We start from the raw sequence: 14908 nt of genomic DNA on the forward strand, positions 1-14908 counted from the left end.
TGTGATAATGCTGAGGACAGATAATGATGTCCCCTGCAGTCCTATGTAATGGCACAGAGAACACAGTGATAATGCCGGGGACAGATGATGTACTGTAGTACAGCAGGTGTCACCTGCAGTCCTATGTAACAGCACAGAGAACACAGTGATAACGCTGAGGACCAACGATGTACTCTAGTATAGCAGATGTCACCTGCAGTCCTATGTAACAGCACAGAGAACACAGTGATAACGCTGAGGATAGATAATGATGTCACGCGCAGTCCTATGTAACAGCACAGAGAACACAGTGATAACGCGGAGGACAGATGTACTGTAATACAGCAGATGTCACCTGCAGTCCTGTGTAACAGCACAGAGAACTCATTAATAATGCTGAGGACAGATAATGTACAGCAGATGTCACCTGTAGTCCTATGTAACACCACAGAGAACACAGTGATAACACTGAGAACAGATAATGATGTAACTTGCAGTCCTATGTAACAGCACAGAGAACACACTGATAATACTAAGGACGCATGATGTAGTAGATGTGACCTGCAGTCCTATGTAACACCACAGATAACACACAGTAACATGCTAAGTGTTCATTTATTCTTTACAGTCGTCTTTTATATTCATTTATTGCTGTTTTTGGTATATTTATTCTCCATTACGTGGGGTTCGGTGTGTTTTTTGGAATGTCTACAATGAATTAATTGGATTTCCATTGATTCCTATGCACACAATCACCTGGAGTAGCATCAGGTAAAGCCGACCGATTTCGGACGGATTCCCAGCGTTAGTTGAGGTTTTACTGCAAAAGGGTTTATTTAATTGATTCTTTTTATATTAATTAAGAAAACTTTATTTAACGTTCTTTATGTATTGATTTCGTTCCCACGGGACTAAGAATAAAGAAGTGCATGGCGTCCCCGGAGGCCTTCACAAGCCGCAGACTGCCATGACACCCAGAACGCGTCTCGCCATCTTGTTATGGGCGCCCCCTACTTATGGAGCCGGCGCGGCGTACATGTATACCTTCTTGTATGAAGCGGCTTATTCACATGTATAATGAATCCGCGGCATTTAACAGTCATTTTGCTTTACCGTTTATTTTTCAGAATGGCGAACATCAGGAAGCGGCGGGAAGCGGGCGGCGCCCAGCGTCCGGGATGGTGAAGCCTTCATAAGACTCCCGCAGGAGAAAACCTTACCTTCCGGTCTTTCTATCCCCTATGTTTAGCCTAATGGCGAATTGCTGTAGGAATTGGTTCAAACGATGGCGGCAGCCTGTCAGGTGAGTTGGGAATACCTGCGCATACAGGCACGGGCGTCTGTGGACACTATACAGTACCGCCATTCGCTGTATAGTGAGTATATACAGCAGTTTGATGCGTGTGATAATACAAGTGATCCTCCTAACTCCCATCTGATGAAACTCGGGTACTGAAACTCAAAAACTCAACAAATATGAGAAGAAGAACACACCCGGGACTTATCAGCTGTGTTTGCCGCACGTAAATGAATGTGGGCAGAAGTAGTACAATAATTCGCACGCCATTTTACTTGCACTTGTGTGAAGCCGGTCTAAAACCTTCCGAGAGAAAAACATCACAAGGTGTAGAAGGTGTAAGGTCCGGGGAACATGGAGGCCAAGGACGAAGGTCACCATCATCACCACCTGCTCAGCCGATCCATCCGTTTGGTAGTCGCCGCTCACTTCGGACTTCGTCGCGACAATGGGGGTGCCTGATCTTGTTGGAAGATGAAACTGGGGGTTTCCTGTTCCGGCTGCGGTTGAAGCCATATCTGTAGCGTCCGGGCGCGAAATCCCCGGTATGGTTCCCTAATGGAAAAAGGAGCTGTACTCCTTCCCACAGGTTATAGCGCAAAACACGTTCGCCTTGGGGAGTCGCCCGTACGCTCCACGCAGACGGTTGGGCTTTCCCTCCTCCAGACTCTGATATTACATCTGTTGCCTGAAAGCTGGAAGGCGTCTTCATCACCAAACACTGAAGACTCCATGAAACCATCGCAGACTCTCACAGAAGGAACGTCGCCGGCTTTTGTCGTCCGGTTTCCGGGCCGTAACCGGTAGGAAGAACATGGCAAGTGTTTGCCCAGAATCTCCCACACAGTCGGCGGCGGGACGTCCAATTCTCTGCTTGCTCTGACGGTGGATCTCCAAGGACTTCATGCGAAACTTTCACGGACGCGCTCCACTGTTTCCACGCTTACTGGTGGACAGTCGGAAAATTTTCACAAATGCAACCTTTGTCTTAAACTTGGAGTACCGCTTACGAATTGTGCGGCCGCTGGGTGGAGCTTCACCAAACCTTGTTGGGGAATGACGTTGCTGACTAATAACGGACCGGTAGATGTGAACATCAAGGACACAAATGTCTACGGCAGGATGAAACTTTTTGGCCCTCATTTACCAAAGCTCTCAAACCCGAAGACCGTCCCTGCTGCCCATAGCAACCAATCACAGCACAGCTTTCATTTAAGTCAGCAGCTTGAGAAATAAAAGCTGCGCTGTGATTGGTTGCTGTGGGTAACGAGGACCGTCTTATTGTTTGACAGTTTTGCTAAATGAAAATGTTTGAGTTTGTGTTTCCATTGATATTAAATATATTTCTGTATCTTACTGACATTAAATGGCAGTTATGAGGAGTCACATCAGGAAGGTCATTTGTGAAAACCCCGTGTATATATATATTCTCATGTACCGGTGTGGAGAGTATACCGAGAACGGCGTGATCAAGAACAGCATCCAGAAAAAGGGAGCCGGTGGACGGAAACAACTTGTCACCAAAAGGGGTCAGAGGAGGATGTCAGGAATAGTTTTGACTAACAGAGTGAAGAGCAGCCGAATACAATGCTGGCGCTCCAACTAACATGTCTGAATGCACAACTCGCCATTCCTTTGTACGGAGGGGCTATAACGGCAGCCAACCAGTTCCAGCGCCGTTGTGTCAGATGAATCCAGAATTTTTTTTTGCCCCGTGCTGATGGGATTTAGAATTTGGTGCGAGCAGCATGAATCGATGACCCCTTCCTATCAATTGGTCAGAACATATCAGCACCTCCATCTAATGTGTGGCAACTGCAAGAAGCTTCCTGTCCGCAGGGGCCGATATTCCTGCAGGATGATTTGATCACCTGGTGTGATCTACATCACAATGAATTGCTGCGGTTCTGAAGACCATAAGGGGTCCAACGCTCTACTAGATTGGGGTCTCTAATAAAGTGGCCATGCAGTGCACAGTGCTAGCTGCGGTGCTCTCGTCTCCTGCACAGGGTCAGCTGGTAACTAAGTCCCGGTAATCTGTATGATCCTGCGTATTAGTTATTACTCATGTCAGCACGTGTATCTGCGGCCGATGTGTGAGGTTACTGGGCAAGGAGAGCCCAGAATGACAGCTCGAGGGCCGACTCCCGAGTATGGTGTAGCAGTAGGGGTCTTGTACCTGCAGCAGTCGGAGCGGCTAGTACTTGGTAGTAATAAAAGGGGAAACTTCTCTTACCTTCTGGAAGCACTCTTAAGGCTGGATTTACTCGGGGCGGAAAAATCACGAAATGTCTGCAGCGGGACCGCACGGAAATACTGAGAGAATTCCGCGGCAGACGTTTAGTGCGGGACTTGAGGCGCCTTTATTCAGCGGAGTGAGACGGCAGCAAAACCGCAATAAAATTGACATGCAGATTAGAATTCCGCGCTGCGTGTCAGTCTCCGCGCAGCTTGTCCGCAGCGTGGAAACGGGACTTTTGCAAAATCTCGTCCACTTTGCTGGTTAGTCTCGGTTTTATAAATGCAGCAGAATTTCCATGACGTGGGTCCGCACAGAAATTTTGCAGCAATTCCGCCCGTGTGAAACCACCTCCATTCTCTTTGCACCTCTGTCGCTTTAGTCAGCTGATCAGCAGGGATCCCTAGCGGAGGACCCGCACCGATCAACTATTGATGAGCTGTCCTGTCTGTTCCCTGTGCCGTGCTTGTACATCACAGAGGTGTCGGCACCCGCTCCAATCGCGACAGCTTTCCTACGCTGGCAGTGCTGCGTACAGCATGTAAGCTGTCAGCCCGAGGGAGGATGTTTCCCCTCTGAATCATCATCTGTCCCTACGATGTGATCGCTGTCTGTCGATAGTTGCCGCGGTAGCCCCCTGGGCCCAGTGAAAGTTTCCAGGCCTGCCAATCTATCCCTATTAAGGGCAAGGCTTAGTAGGTGAACGTTTAAAATATGATGTACCGCAATGTTGAAGTATTGCAGTACATTATAGAAGTGATCAAATAAGTGCAAGTTCAAATCCCCTATGTGGACTAAAAAATTAAGTGAAATATAAAAAATATTCACTCCCAGTTTTAGATACAATATATTGATTTTTTTTTTTTATTGTATTTTTCTTTATTTTTTGTATTTACATATTTTAGTATGTTGATTTTTTTATGTCCTCTAGCCAATTACACATCTTATAGGTGGCTGCACCGTGTCGGTTCTGTTATGACATGAGTGGAGCATCAGTAATGACTACTGGGGCGGGTTGTCATATATATTATATTATCCTCTGGACATTGATGTTTTTCTTCTTTGCAGAAAAGTGACGCTGGTTATGGTGGGATTGGATAATGCCGGCAAGACTGCAACTGTGAAGGGCATCCAAGGAGGTGAGAACAAGCTTCTAGCCCATCTGTAGCGTGTGCCATACTGGAGATTCCTATTCCTGTTAAAGACTAACTGCACTCTTTACAAGCTATTGACATATCAGAGTGACGTGTCAAAGATTTTGATCAATGCGTGTCCCGCAGCTGAGACCCCCGCTGTTCACGGAAATGAGGGGGCTGCAGCACTCACCCATTCAGACAACTAGGGTGCCTTCACATGAGCGTGTTTATGTGCGTGCATACGCGCGCGCAAAAACACGTGTCTGTTACAACAATGTATTCCCTATGGTGTGTGCACATGTCTGTGTTTTACAGGCGTGCGTCTGCAAAGATAGGACATGCGTACACCATAGTGATTGCACGCATTGTCTTCAATGGAGCCGCGGCTGCTGCCGGCAGCTCCATTGAAGACAATGGTCTCCCGACACCGCTTAATTGTTTTTCAGGGAAGGGCTTTAAATATAAGCCCTTCTCTGAAAAACAAGCCAAAATAGTGTAAAAAAAAAACTAAAATAATGTATATACTTATCTGTCCGCCGTTGCCTTGTCCCCCGCGGGGATGAAGAATTCCCTACCGCAGCTGTCACAGATGACAGCTGCGCTAGAGGATCCAGCTGCCGGCACCCATGATTGTTTTTCAGGGAAGGGCTTTAAATTTAAGCCCTTCGCTGAAAAACAAGCCAAACTGGTGTAAAAAAACCCAAACACATACTCACCTTTCTTCAGCTGCCGGGGCTAAGCCAATCAGAAGCAGCTCTTTCAGCGGGCGGGGATTTTAATTCCCCGCCTGCTGAAAGACCTTCAGTGCAGGGCCGCGGACAGCGCAGCGAGGACGCAGCTGAGCCCCGGCAGCTGAAGAAAGGTGAGTATGTTTTGCTTTTTTTTTTAACACTAGTTTGGCTTATATGTAAAGCTCTTCCCTGAAAAACAATTCAGGGTTGCCGGCAGACCATTGCCTTCAATGGAGCGTCCAGCAGCAGCTGCGGCTCCATTGAAGGCAATGCGCAGGCCTTCGTACATGCATGTTTTTGCGCATACAGGGGTGTGCACATATGTACGCACAGGCTCGTGTAAAGCCACCCTTATGTGGAAAAACTGCAAGTCTTTCAACTTCAACTTTCGATACTTGCAACTACGACATGACCTAAATATCCAGTTCCCCTCTACTGCCACCCACATATCAAAATATCCCATAATAGGCATATTCAGATCCCAAGGGCCAAAAGGCCTAATATCCGCGCCATTTAGTGTCAGCTATAACCAGCTAACGTCAGAAGAATGGTCAGACATGGTAGAATCCCATCTGCCGGTATCCCCGGTTGCTAATACAACTCTACATTATCCATCAATCTTATCTGACCCCGGTGCATCTTCACAGAACGGGGAAAACTCTAACAGCCGCTCCAGCAAGAGATTGCTCTGATTGGCTGAGCCAGCGCTTGATGAACCAATCAGCTTCCTTGGCTGCGTTTTCAGCTGTGATGAAAACGCAGCCAAAATGCTTGCAAAACGCACGCCAGCGCTGCTGGAACCACAGGAAGCGCAGTGTTGAAAAACGCCGTGTTTCGGCAAACGCCTGTGTGAGGGAGGCCTAAATCCCAAAATGTGCTTATTTTTGAATGTTGTTTATTTTGATGTGTAGAATGATACTTTGTTGCATTAGGGCTGCAGATACAGTCGCTGACCGTGGATTTCTGCTACAGTTTTTGAGGTGGGATCCACACAGAAGAATCCAAGGTGGATTCCATCCGTGTGGACATAGTCGTCCCAGATCAACAGATTTATGTATAATTTATGCCAGAAATGTACGCCTTATTGGGACCAGGCGTACGTTTCTGCGAAGGCGCACGGGGGAGCCTCTTCGTGTATTCGGTGCACCTAGGGAAACTGTGCTAATTTTCCCTCTTGTTCCCTTGCCTTGGGCATCCACAACCCCCGTGGCCGGATGAGTGTTACCGCTGGTCATGTCAGGGCGTTCTCCACACTCTTCACCGTCGCCCTTCTGTTCCAGAATCCCCAGAGGACGTGGCTCCGACCGTGGGCTTCTCCAAAGCGGATATTCGACAGGGCAGATTTGATGTCACAATGTTTGATCTCGGCGGTGGCAAGCAGATCCGCGGCATCTGGAAGAACTACTACGCCGAGTCCTACGGAGTGGTGTTCGTTATCGATTCCAGCGACGTCGAGCGGATGGAAGAAACCAGGGAGACGGTGACGGAGGTCCTGAGACATCCCCGGATAGCAGGGAAGCCGGTATTAGTGTAAGTCCGCACCCCTCCATTAAGGCTTCTGCCAGAACCGCTCATCTTCTTTAGGCTAGGATCACACGGGGCGGAATTGCTGCGGAATTTCCTCACGGACTTTCGGCACGGAAATTCCGCCTGCAATCTTTAGCCGGAGACTTAGCAGCAAAGTGGAAGAGGTTTACAGAAATCTCGTCTACACGCTGTGGACAGTCTGCTGCAGCCAAGCCACGCTGAAACTGACATGCCGCGCGGAATTAAAATTCGGGACATGTCCATTGTATCCTCAGTTTCTCCTCTCTATGGGGAGAGATGGCTGCAGGGGAATAAGCCGCTTTCAAAACCTGCGCCAAATGTTTCGGGACTTCAGCTGCAGAAATCTTGCAGAATTTTTGTGCAGTCCTGTCGCGGACATTCCGCAGGATTTCCGCCCCGTGTGAACCGAGCCTAACAGTCACATCAAATACTGGAAAACCCTCCTGAAAATGTCACTTTTTATTGTAGATTTTAAATTTTATGTCTCTATGTAAAAACTATTTGCAGAACTCAGTCGCCGTACGTTAAATTTTAACCCCTTAGTTGTTTCGCTTTTGTGTTCTAGCGGTCAGACCTCCTGGATGTTCGCCTCAGTGCGGCCGCTTGTACTTTGTGAGGAAAGTACTAGTCTTTATAGGAACCGATTTCTGGTACATTGCGGAGGGTGATGGGTGGAAAAGCAAGTTCACCAGTGGTTTTTGGGATTTATTTTTTTTACTTCACCATATGGGCTAAGTATTATGTTCCCTTTATTCTGCGGGTTGGTACAATTCTGACCACGCCAGATTTTATAGTTGTTTTATACCTTTTAGGGCTCATGTCCACGGGGAAAATAAGAATTAAAATCCGCAGCGGATTTTAACTCTTCTCCCGCATGCGGATCCGCACCCCATAGGGATGCATTGACCACCCGCGGGCAGATAAATACCCGCGGATCGTCAATAAAAGTGATTTTAAAAAAAATGGAGCATGAAAAAATCTGGACCATGCTCCATTTTCATGCGGGTCTCCCGCGGGGACGGCTCCCGCGGGCTTCTATTGAAGCCTATGGAAGCCGTCCGGATCCGCGGGACACAAAAATCATATTTTACTTACACGCTCCGGTTCTTCTCTTCGGCGCCGCGCCATCTTCTCTCAGTCGCGGCCGGATCATTTTGCTTCCGCCCGGCGCATGCGCGGGGCACGTCACCGACGTCATCATGCACATCCGCCGAGCCGAAGAATGAAGATCCGGCCGCAACGAGAGAAGATGACGCCGCCGCGAAGAGAAGAAACGGAGCGGATGGGAGGTAAGTTTATTCTGATTTATTCCTATTTTCAGCGCTCATGTCCGCGGGGCAGGAGGGACCCGCTGCAGATTCTACATGTAGAATCCGTAGCGGGCCCGATTTTCCCCGTGGACATGAGGCCTTAAGGGCTCATGTCCACGGGCAAAATATGATTTAAGATCCGCAGCGGATCTCCCGCATGCGGATCCGCACCCCATAGGGATGCATTGACCACCCGCGGGTAGATAAATACCCGCGGATGGTCAATAAAAGGGATTTAAAAAAAAATGGAGCATGAAAAAATCTGGACCATGCTCCATTTTCGTGCGGGTCTCCCGCGGGGACGGCTCCCGCGGGCTTCTATTGAAGCCTATGGAAGCCGTCCGGATCCGCGGGAGACCTAAAATAGGAATTTAAAAGTATTTACCCATCCGGAGCGGACCGGGAAGGTCTTCTCTTCCTCACGGCCGCATCTTTCTTGCTTCGGCTCGGCGGATGTGCCCGGCGCATGCGCGCGGCACGTCGACGACGTGCCGGCGACGTGCCGCCTGCGTGACGAATTCATCCGCCGGCCGAAAAAGAAGATCCGGCCGTGAGGAACAGCTGACCTTTCCCGCCCGCTACGGATAGGTAAATTCTTTTAAATTCTTATTTTCAGCCCTCATGTCTGCGGGGCAGGAGGGACCCGCTGCAGATTCTACATGTAGAATCCGTAGCGGGCCTGATTTTCCCCGTGGACATGAGGCCTTACTACTTTCACGTTAGCATAATTTTAACGGCGGCGAGTGCGATATTGGGCCGTGAAACTCTGCCCGGTATTGTGATTGACGGCGTGCGATGTCCCTGCGGATGTGAGATGAGCAAATTCTCCTGTTCTTGTGCCTTTTCTGGAATTAAAAACCCCTCCCCCATTTATGATCAGATATGTTCTGTGGTTGGTAAGAGGGGTGATAACATGACCCCTTCTTCTGGACATGCGGGGGAGCTGCAGGCGTTTACAGTTCTGGATGAACAGAGCTTGTTCTGCTGCAAGGTCCTTCTCCTGTGGAATGAACAGAGCTTGTCCTAAACTGCAGGGGGCGATAAAGAGGACCTGTCATGTTGTAAAGTCAGCGGGGCTCCTGCAGAGCTCTGAAGTTGCAGCCCCCCCTAACTCTTACTATCTTACTCTCCTAAATTCCTTTTAGTTCCCGGCGCCATGAATCTGTCAAGTTGGCGGTCCCCAACGCTGACCGTCACTGGATGATTGATGGTCTGACATCATCATTGACTGCAGTAGGCACAGCACACTTGATGGTTTTATGGTGCCGGAAGCTGGAGCCCAGAGGAGCCACAGGTCTGTACAGAAGAAGAGCTGCGATACCCGTCTGCGGCTTCATAGCCCTGCAGGGGACCCCGCTGACCTTACAGCATCGTTGTCATTGTCACATTGCCAGAGCCCGGACTTGACGACACGGCCGTACGAGGCTTGTGTTTAGATGTTTTGGGGTTGACTTATAATTTTTAATAGTACCCCTCTGGGATTCATATAATGTGTCCTCTAACTTTTAGTACATTTTTGGGGAGCAGATAATAAGGATAACAAGAACCAAGTTTTATATAATCAGACCAAAGAGACCCAGCGCTCCCAGGATAAACAGATGATCACAGAGTGAAGTCCGTGTCTCAGACCAGAGCAGTCAAACCCCATATACTTCACCCTTACTTCATCTCCTTGGTTTATCCCCGGAGCGCTAGGGTCTTGTTTGGTCCGATTATTGTCCGTTTTCCTGCATGCTAACCAATTTATCTATTCTTGATCCCGATTGCTGCTCTCCGTATTGGCTGATTGGATCTCCGGCGGGCCGGGGCTAAAGTTTTTTACTACTTTTTAGCACAATCAGGCCTCCTGCACACTGGCAGGTCGGACGCCACATGCGGAGTTCCACCCGGTGACCCCAGCTTACCTGTCCGGCGTCGTCTTTGAGCACTGCGGATGTGCCTGCCAGCACTCCGTTGCGCATGCTTGTTCACTTCAGAAGTGCCGCAGGATGGATGGCTTCCATTGACTACAATGGAAGCCGGCTGTGCATATCCCGCGCAAAATTGCAGCTGCGATTTATTTTTCGCGAGCGGAAAATCACCATCGATTTCTGCTCGTGGAGATGAAATGGCGTTTTGCTGCGGAGACCAGAGGCGGATGCCCCCCGGGCCCCACAGTGCAAGTACGCCTGCTTGCAGGAGACCTAAAAAACACATTTTTAAAGAAAAACTATTGACTTGACCTCACCGCATTACATTGTTATGTGTCCGGCAGCGGGGCTCTGGGAGGTCTTGGTGTTTGTGGGAGGAGTTGCAGTTTTATTGGTATATGCTGAGGTTTTTGTGACTCTCTTGTTGCTCTTTGTAACGATTTTTTGGGAGGTGAACAAAAGAAAAATAGCAATTCTGGCATTAGTTTTAAAAAAGATTTCTTTAAGGTCTTCACTATGTGAGATAAATAACGAAATCTTTTCACTGTTTGGGTCATTGTGAACCCGGTAATACAGGATCTGTTGTGTGTTGGTTTTTTATTTACATTTTTAGGGGGGTATTATCAATTTAAAGCAGGTTTTTGTGGGGAAAAATTTTTTTTTTATTATTTTTTTTTCTACTGGATTTTTTTTCTCTTTAAACTTGTATTGAAGATTTTTGACACCATGCTTTTGGTCCCTGAAGGGGACTTGATGATGCGGTCGTTCGATTGCTATGATAGTACACTGCATTACTTATATAGTGCAATCTACTAAGCCTATGTTGGCAGCCTATTGGACTGTGTGGGAGGCGGGGTCTAATTGGCTGAATTGCATGACAGACACCGAGGTGTTTGTCAGGCTTCCGGTACCTTGCAATCGCACTGCGGGGTGCTGATGGGTGACAGCTGCTTACATGCTGCAGCTGCTATTCATTGTGGCATGTAAGGAGTAAAACTGCCAGCATCTGAGGTTTCTCCATTCCTGGTAGTTAGATCAGGAGCCTGGCTGTCAGTAGTCAGTATGTGCAGGTGAGTATAAAGCATCTGGAGCCGAGCCTGCTGCGTATCCTGACAGCTGACACCCATCAGAAATGGCCACCATTGGTGACAGCTTCCATGTGCCGCCCATCCTGACAGCCGGAGATCATGGGGTGCTGATGGTTGCCATGGTAGCCGTGGGCCTTACAAAGATGGCAGCAATGAAAACTACAGCTGGTCCTGCAAAACCTTCACCCTCACACCCCATGAACATAAGAATAACCAATTTATAGGGCCCATAATGTGACAAAAAAAGTTGTTTTCTCTTTTTAATAAAAGGGTTTTAAGTTTTTGAAAGTTAGTAACACATAAAAAAAAAAAAATATAAATATATATATACACACACAGTGTCAGCATAACGGTACCGATCCGTAGACTGAAACTAACATGTCATTTGTACTGCACCGTGGACGCCACAGAAGCAACCCCCCCAAAACAATGTGGCCTGTGCTTTGCCTTTTTTTTCCCACCATTACGCCCCACTTAAAAGAATCCTATCACCGGCAATGAGCACCATAAACTAGGATATGGTGCTCATAGCGCAAGCTCCTAGGAGCCCGATAAGGTATTTTTCATACTTACCCGCCTCCCGGTGCCCACACTGTTAGCCCCAAATGTTGGCGAGCGGAGCGTGCCATCAGACTCAAACCTGCAGGCTGTGTGTGGGCCTAGTGGTCTCTATGGAAGTGCGACGCATCGTCTGCAGCATTGAGTCTGATGGCATGGTCCATGCGCTGAATGCACAATCTGTGTGCCGACTTTTGGGGCTGACAGGCATCGGGCGACGGGTAAGTATATAAAATACCTCCCTGCACCCCTGGGAACCTGCCCTATCAGCACTGTATGTCTATGGCACTCACAGCCGCTGACAGGTTCCCTTTAAAAGTTTGCTAATACATTATATGAGGCATTAAATGATATAATTAAGTTTTATTGGAAATGTTCTCGCTCATTTCAGGCCTCTACTGAACGGATTTATTAATTCCCCTTATGACAGGCAGGCGCTCGGGGAACTCCAGCGATGGGCGCAGACGCCTCGAGACTCGGATCCTGGCTGGTCGAGACTTCTAATAGTTCACAGAAGTTTGTAAAATGCTAATTCCCTCTACAGGGTTGTATAGTGACTTACAGACTAACGCCTATAGGTGGCACTAGTGAGTCAGTTTTCTTCCTCCTGGAGCTGTTGTGCATCCTTTTCCCCAATGACATTGCCTGATAGGATCTTATTATAATGGTCATACGGTTTTTAGTGCGTGTTTTAGGGGACAGCGAAAAGTCCCTCCAGCGGCAAATCTGGAACCAGAAGGCCGGCGATGCTGAACGCTGACATCCCTGTGCTGTATAATCGCATCGGCAACAGGAAAATGACCGAACCAAGAAGTCCTGATAGATTCATCAATAGCAAGGCATTCAGATGGGAGCTCCAGAGGCAAGTGCTCAGGTAGATCAGCGGTGCGCAGCCAGGAGCCCGGGGGCCACATGCAGCCAACGCTGCCATTCTCTGCGGCCCCCAATCATCTGGTCACAGACATGCTTGTCTATGTCTGGTGGAGGCTCACAGGTAGGTCTCATGGCAGAGAGAAGTGGAGTGGCAGCAGAAGGAGGGATTGGTAAATGGTGCAGTGTGTGGCCATCTCTGGGACCCCCATATATCAGCAGGAGGGTTGTGCTCTGACCCCTGTCTGCCACTGCAAAAAGAAGATGAGGCGCTGATGCATATCTGCTGCTATCATATAAGTAGTTTACGGGAGTGGTGAATAATCCAGCTGTTTTAGCAACTCGCATAAACGTCAGTGGAGAGCAATGCATGCATGGTCACTTCTTGAGTGCTGATTGGGGGAGAAGGGGACCCCTATTCTCCTGCTGCCAGTTCTACTTTCAGGATTCGCACCCATCAGAAGCTTACGGCTTATACTTTTTATTTGCTACAAATATCTCAGATGGTAATCCCCCTTTAAAAGGGTTGTTCAGTTGTAAACTATTAATGGCCTATCTGTATGTTCAGTTCAATGGGCATTTTGACTGCAATATCAAGCCTGGCCACCACAGTGGGAACAGAGCTGTCTGCTTCTTGCAGAAAACTGATCAGTTCACGAGCACACCACCTCGATAAACAGCTAATCGGCAGGAGTCCTGAGTGGCAGACCCATGCCAATCTACTATTACCTGAGGACGGACCATCAGTATTTTATGCCTGGACAACCCCTTTTGTTTTATTGCAGCCTATGGGAGTGGCTCAAAGTGATATTGTGGCCCCATAATCTAAAGTAATGAATAATTAGTAGAAAGGACTCTGTTATGTGTAATTTGTGTACTTGCACTCCTTCACATTCCCCCGCTGTACACCTGCACACATATAGCGTCCCATCCCGGTGTGCCATGCTGCTTGTAGAAGGATGGACAGTTTGTGTATCTGCGCTTTTCAGAATAAGCTGCCATGTGTACGTAATGAACACTATATCTGAGCATTATGTGACTTGGATCCTGCAATTATTACCAGTTTTCTCTCTGCAGACTCCATGTTTAATACTCAGTCTTCCCTGAGCTGGTGGCTGTAGTCTGCTGCTACGATGTCCCTTTTATGTTGCACATTGAGAAAACATCAGATTCTGCTCTCTAACTCTGGGTAGCACATGTAGAAATCATAACCACGTCATGGAAGACACTACAGAAGCACCGAGCAGTGTACATGCAATTTCAGTAGCTGTAACCCAGTAAATTGCTTACTATTAACAGCAGATATGTCTCTGCACGAGTCTCACTCCCTCTTCCCCCTCTCCATGGACTTCTATGGGCAGCTTGAGATTCTCCCCCTCCAGCCTCCTGTAATCCATCTTCTTATCTCTGTTACTAGAGACAGATTTCACTTAACAACAGGCAGTGGGCAGCAAATTAGGATGAAATCTGGCCCTTAATGGCCAGCAATTTAGAGAAGTTTTGTTGTGATGAAAAATCCCATTTTAGGTAAATAAAGTGATTGCACTTTTGCTAGTTGTGATATTGGCTATCACAGAAGCACAAATTGTCTCAAAGTGCGGTGACCATTTAAGTCCTATAAATGTCATGGCGGGGAGGGGGAGGAGAAGGTGGGTCTGTCACTTGGGGCCTTCCTCTATTACCCAGAGAGTGGATGCGATTCTGAAGCACTCGGCACAACAATAAAATGATCATTCATGCAGCACACCCCTTCTTCCCCTTTATATGAGGAGATGTGCAGCGGACAACATTGATTTTTATTTTTTTTTTTCAACTACGCAAAAGATATCAACTGAAGGCGTTTGTTCCCTTGAACCCTTAGAATTGTCTTGGACCTATGTGTGTTCTACGTAGCCACAGGCTCGGCTGCCACAGTTGACCACGCTCCATTACCGCACTCTTGAGGACATCTGGGGTCGTTAGCTTCTCTATTACAGAACCACTGGCAGTGGATGTTGTTTAGGCGCCAGATTTTAATCTGCATGGCGTGAGAAGCTCGAGGAGAGCCGATGTCTCCATGTAGGAAGACCTCTTCAACAGCCTTCCGTTTATAGCACTCTACACTAAGTAGGATGTTGGAGGTTGTATGGCGAAGGTCTCATCGCTGACATGAACATGAATGAGGAAACTTCTAAGTGGCTTCTAAAAGGTTTAATTAGTAAACAAGAAGCGGAGACGTGGAGGCAGGAGTGAAGTGCTAAAA

General features: G+C 48.0%; 1 protein-coding gene across 2 annotated transcripts in view; it reads left to right on the forward strand.

Annotated features, from left to right (window-relative positions):
- ARL13B (ADP ribosylation factor like GTPase 13B) overlaps window positions 1-14908 on the forward strand; it is a 63781-nt gene that overhangs the window by 4031 nt on the left and 44842 nt on the right. For both annotated transcript variants that reach the window (XM_066599151.1, XM_066599152.1), the window contains exons 2-4: window positions 1107-1282; window positions 4584-4654; window positions 6663-6912. In XM_066599151.1, the coding sequence (XP_066455248.1) occupies window positions 1221-1282; window positions 4584-4654; window positions 6663-6912 (383 nt within the window). In that variant the 5' untranslated portion in view covers window positions 1107-1220. The remainder of the gene's footprint in view (window positions 1-1106; window positions 1283-4583; window positions 4655-6662; window positions 6913-14908) is intronic.

Source organism: Eleutherodactylus coqui, chromosome 4 (assembly GCF_035609145.1).
Source record: "Eleutherodactylus coqui strain aEleCoq1 chromosome 4, aEleCoq1.hap1, whole genome shotgun sequence".
Classification (NCBI taxonomy): Eukaryota; Metazoa; Chordata; class Amphibia; order Anura; family Eleutherodactylidae; genus Eleutherodactylus; species Eleutherodactylus coqui.